The following is a 3557-nucleotide window of genomic DNA, read 5'->3' as shown; positions in this document are numbered from 1 at the left end:
GATTCGAAAGAATATTTATCCTTCCAAGTCCTTTCTCTTTTTACTTTCTAGAAAAGAATATTCAAGTGCTCTTGTTGCTTATCAGTTTATTTTTATCTCAACTACACAAAGTAAACTTTCTCTGTTAAAGAAAAAAACACTTCAAAATAAAGATTGGCTATCTATCTAAATAAAAACATTGGAAGTTTTGTCTTCATTAAGTATAAAAATTACAAAAAGAGAGAAAGAGAGAGAGAGAGAGATAGAACAGTAGTTTTAGACATAAAACATGGATTTCTTCATATCACAACAGGAAAACAAAAGCAGAAAGTACATGCATGAAAAAGAAAAAAAACAATCACTTTCTTTTAGACAGATTCACCAATAACTTCAGTCCATTTGCTGCTCAAAGTAATGTGTACCCAAAATCAAATGCATCACCAAAAGAAGCAGCTGAAGGAGAACAAGTAGAAGATTGAGGCAACAAACCACCATAAGAACTGTTCATACATGGATGAAAACCTCCATTTTCAGCCATCATTGAAGAGGAAGATGAGCTATTAATTATAGCTGAGAGTTCATCACTACCATTATTACTCTCCCAAATTTGCTGTTTATCCCAAACTACTCCATCATTTGAACAATTTGGTTCCTCCATAACAGAGCCATAACCAGCATTATTATTAGTACTATAAACATCCAAACCTTCAAAAGGGAGAGTTTCAATGGAGTTTGAGGTAAAGAAGTTAAACTTTTGAAGATCATTTGAAGTAATGGAGTTGGATTGGGTTTTGTATTTAGAATCTGAAGGGGGTTTCAAGCAATTATCAGGGACAATGCAGCTCAAATAGCCTGAATTGGAATCATTGGAGAAGAAGAAATTAGTGTCACGATGATCATCATGAACAGAAGGATTTGAGGAAGTTTCATGAATGGAGGGCTGCGATTGAGCAAATGAGATGTTGTTGTTATTGTTTTGATTGGGAATAGTAATGGGAGAAGGGGTGTGTTGTAATTTGGAGTGAGAATGATCAGAATTAGGAAGCAAAGTTTGGACATCAAAAGCAGTAAGAAGAGAATGGAAAGTCGAAGTGTCAGAATAAATGAAATTTGTTCTTGCTTGAGTGCCTTTCATTGACAGGGCAGCTCTGTCATAAGCCAGGGCAGCTTCATGGGCAGTATCAAAAGTTCCAAGCCAATGCCTTTCTTTAGTTGTTGGGTCTCTAATTTCAGCAGCATATCTTCCCCAAGGTCTTCTTCTGACACCAAGGAACCTTCCTGGTTCAGCTTGTTTTCTTCTGCCTCTTCTCTCTCCTCCATTTTGAGATATTGGAGATGAGTTTCTTTGAATTAGAGCAAAACCCATTTGAGATTGACCAGTTTCATAAATTGGGTAGCCTTTATCAGAGGCTTTGGAGGTAGCCATTAGAGCAAAAAATAGACTAAAGAACAAAAGGAAAAAAAAAAACAGTATAATATGAAGGGTAAAGACAGTTTGTTCAGAAGAGATAAAAGTTTTTTGAGTTTGGAATGAAGGCTTGAGGCAGCTCTTGAAGCTCTTTTTAAAGAGTGTGAGTAGGTGAAGGAGAAAAAGAAGGGGGAAAAAGTACATTGTACATGTCATTCTATGGAAGACCTCTCTCCTTTTTTCAATTAAAAAAAAAGTTACTATTCCTTATTCAATCCCTTTAATCACTCTGATATGAAAGAAAAAGGTACAAATCCAGGGATATTGTTTTACAATCTCATCAAATATAATATTTGAAAATGGTAGTCTTTTCTTTCCAAGTTCCCATAACAGTTGGAACAATCCTAAAAGAAAAGAAAAGGAAAAACATACACACAAGCATATTGAGATTAGTTTAAGGTATGTTTGAATGTGTTTTCAATATTTACATGGCTCAAATAACCCTCAATTTGCACATGTGAGTGCGCAGTTTAAGCAAAAAAATAGAACCAAGAGAAGAAATTTTGGTTTGTTTTTGTTGTCTGCTTCATGATTTTCAAAGGGAGCAGTTAAGATTATCTATATCTTAACCCAAAAAAAAAGAAGAAAACAATGGATTAATTATGTGGTAAATAAGGGCTACTCTTTTGAGGCTTTCTTGTCTATTTTCATGCTAGCAAATCCACTTCAGCTTGTTATCCACTTGCATGAGAATGTCAGGTCAAAATATATCTTATTTTAGATCTCGACACTCAATAACGTTTTTGTCCTTCTACTTCTTCTTCTTAAACTATATTCTATTATAGATCTCGACTCTCGTGACGTTCTAGTCTCTATACCTTTTCTTCTCCCTGAACTATATCCTATTTTTAATCTTGGCTATCATGATGTTTTAGTCCCTATTTTTATTCATCTCCTTGAACTATATCCTATTTCGATCTTGACTCTCGTGATGATTTAGTCCTTATTCTTATTCATCTCCTTGAACTATATCCTATTTTAGATCTCGGCTCTTGTGATGTTGTAGTCCCTATCTTCTTCATTTCCCTTGTTGTGACAATTATAGATAGATTAAGAGGTCAAGGAAGCCATGTAATAAGGCCAAAGGGATATAGAACACAAATGTAGGTAGCTATGTAGTATCAAGGTCCATTTGGTTTTCACTTAATGCTAAGTAGAATATCTATATTATCATTAAACTTAGATGGTTAAAAGCATAAAAGCTAAAACTATTACACAAACCAAAGTAGAGAGACTCAAAATGTATTTTGACTAACATATGATATGACAAAAAGTGTTTCTCATGTTTGTTTGAAAACTGACATTCCCTCCAAAAAGCAATTCATTTTAATGAAAATTGGTGACTTTTTGCATCATTAGGTGTATCTCAAATGTTTAAAAAAAGATGAAGAAAAAAAACAAAAAACAAAGACTAAGCAGTAAAAAAAAAACAATCAAGGAGAAAACTGGCCTACTTTGGCAGAAAATAACAGAATGCCTGTAAAAAGTAGTACAATTTCCCAGCTTAACTTTCTTTGAGACCTTTTATCAAACAGAAACAGGGCAAAACCTTGAATGAAAAGGAAAATGGGTCACTTTCTTTCTCTTTGATCTCCAAAAGCAATGATAAAAAGGCTAGATAGAGTCAAAAAAGGGACAAGGCAAAATTAACTTGAGAATTTCAAACACTTTAGGAAAGTTAAGTGAAGGGAAATGAGAAGAAGATTAAACTGCAGCAAAACAAAAGCAAAAGAGTGTTTGTGGGGGCATCTAAATCATATATATAATAGCAGAGTTTTGAATGAACAAAAAAAGAAAAAAAAAAAACTCAAATTCACATGCTAAAATGGCATTGGGAACAGCATAAACCAATCATAATCCAATTGGGTAAACCTTCTTCTTCTTGTTTTTAGCAATACCACACAATCATGCTTCAGCCAATATTAAACATAATGATTGAGAGGCATATTCTGACTGTAAAAAACATCTAAACAACAAGACAAATGGCAGAAAGTAGCAAATATTATATAATTCAAATGCACAAACAATGAAAGCAGATAAAATAAAATAAAAGGGGGAGAGAGTTATGTTATTGATCAATATATCTAACAAATTTCATAAGTTTTCATAA

The 3557-nt window shown here is 33.4% G+C and overlaps 1 protein-coding gene across 1 annotated transcript; it reads right to left on the bottom strand.

The window, feature by feature from the left end:
- Positions 1-239: 239 nt before the first annotated feature.
- On the bottom strand, positions 240-1614 carry PUCHI (Integrase-type DNA-binding superfamily protein). Its single transcript, XM_039022048.2, has one exon. It carries the CDS (start codon positions 1601-1603, stop codon positions 386-388), a length of 1218 nt encoding a protein of 405 aa, XP_038877976.2. The 5' UTR covers positions 1604-1614; the 3' UTR covers positions 240-385.
- Positions 1615-3557: the final 1943 nt, after the last annotated feature.

The sequence above is a fragment of the Benincasa hispida genome, chromosome 1, assembly GCF_027475165.1.
Source record: "Benincasa hispida cultivar pf3 chromosome 1, pf3_genome.v1.1, whole genome shotgun sequence".
Taxonomy (NCBI): domain Eukaryota; kingdom Viridiplantae; phylum Streptophyta; class Magnoliopsida; order Cucurbitales; family Cucurbitaceae; genus Benincasa; species Benincasa hispida.
Note: the sequence above shows the minus strand (reverse complement) of the source record. Positions and strands in the feature narration are given on the sequence as shown.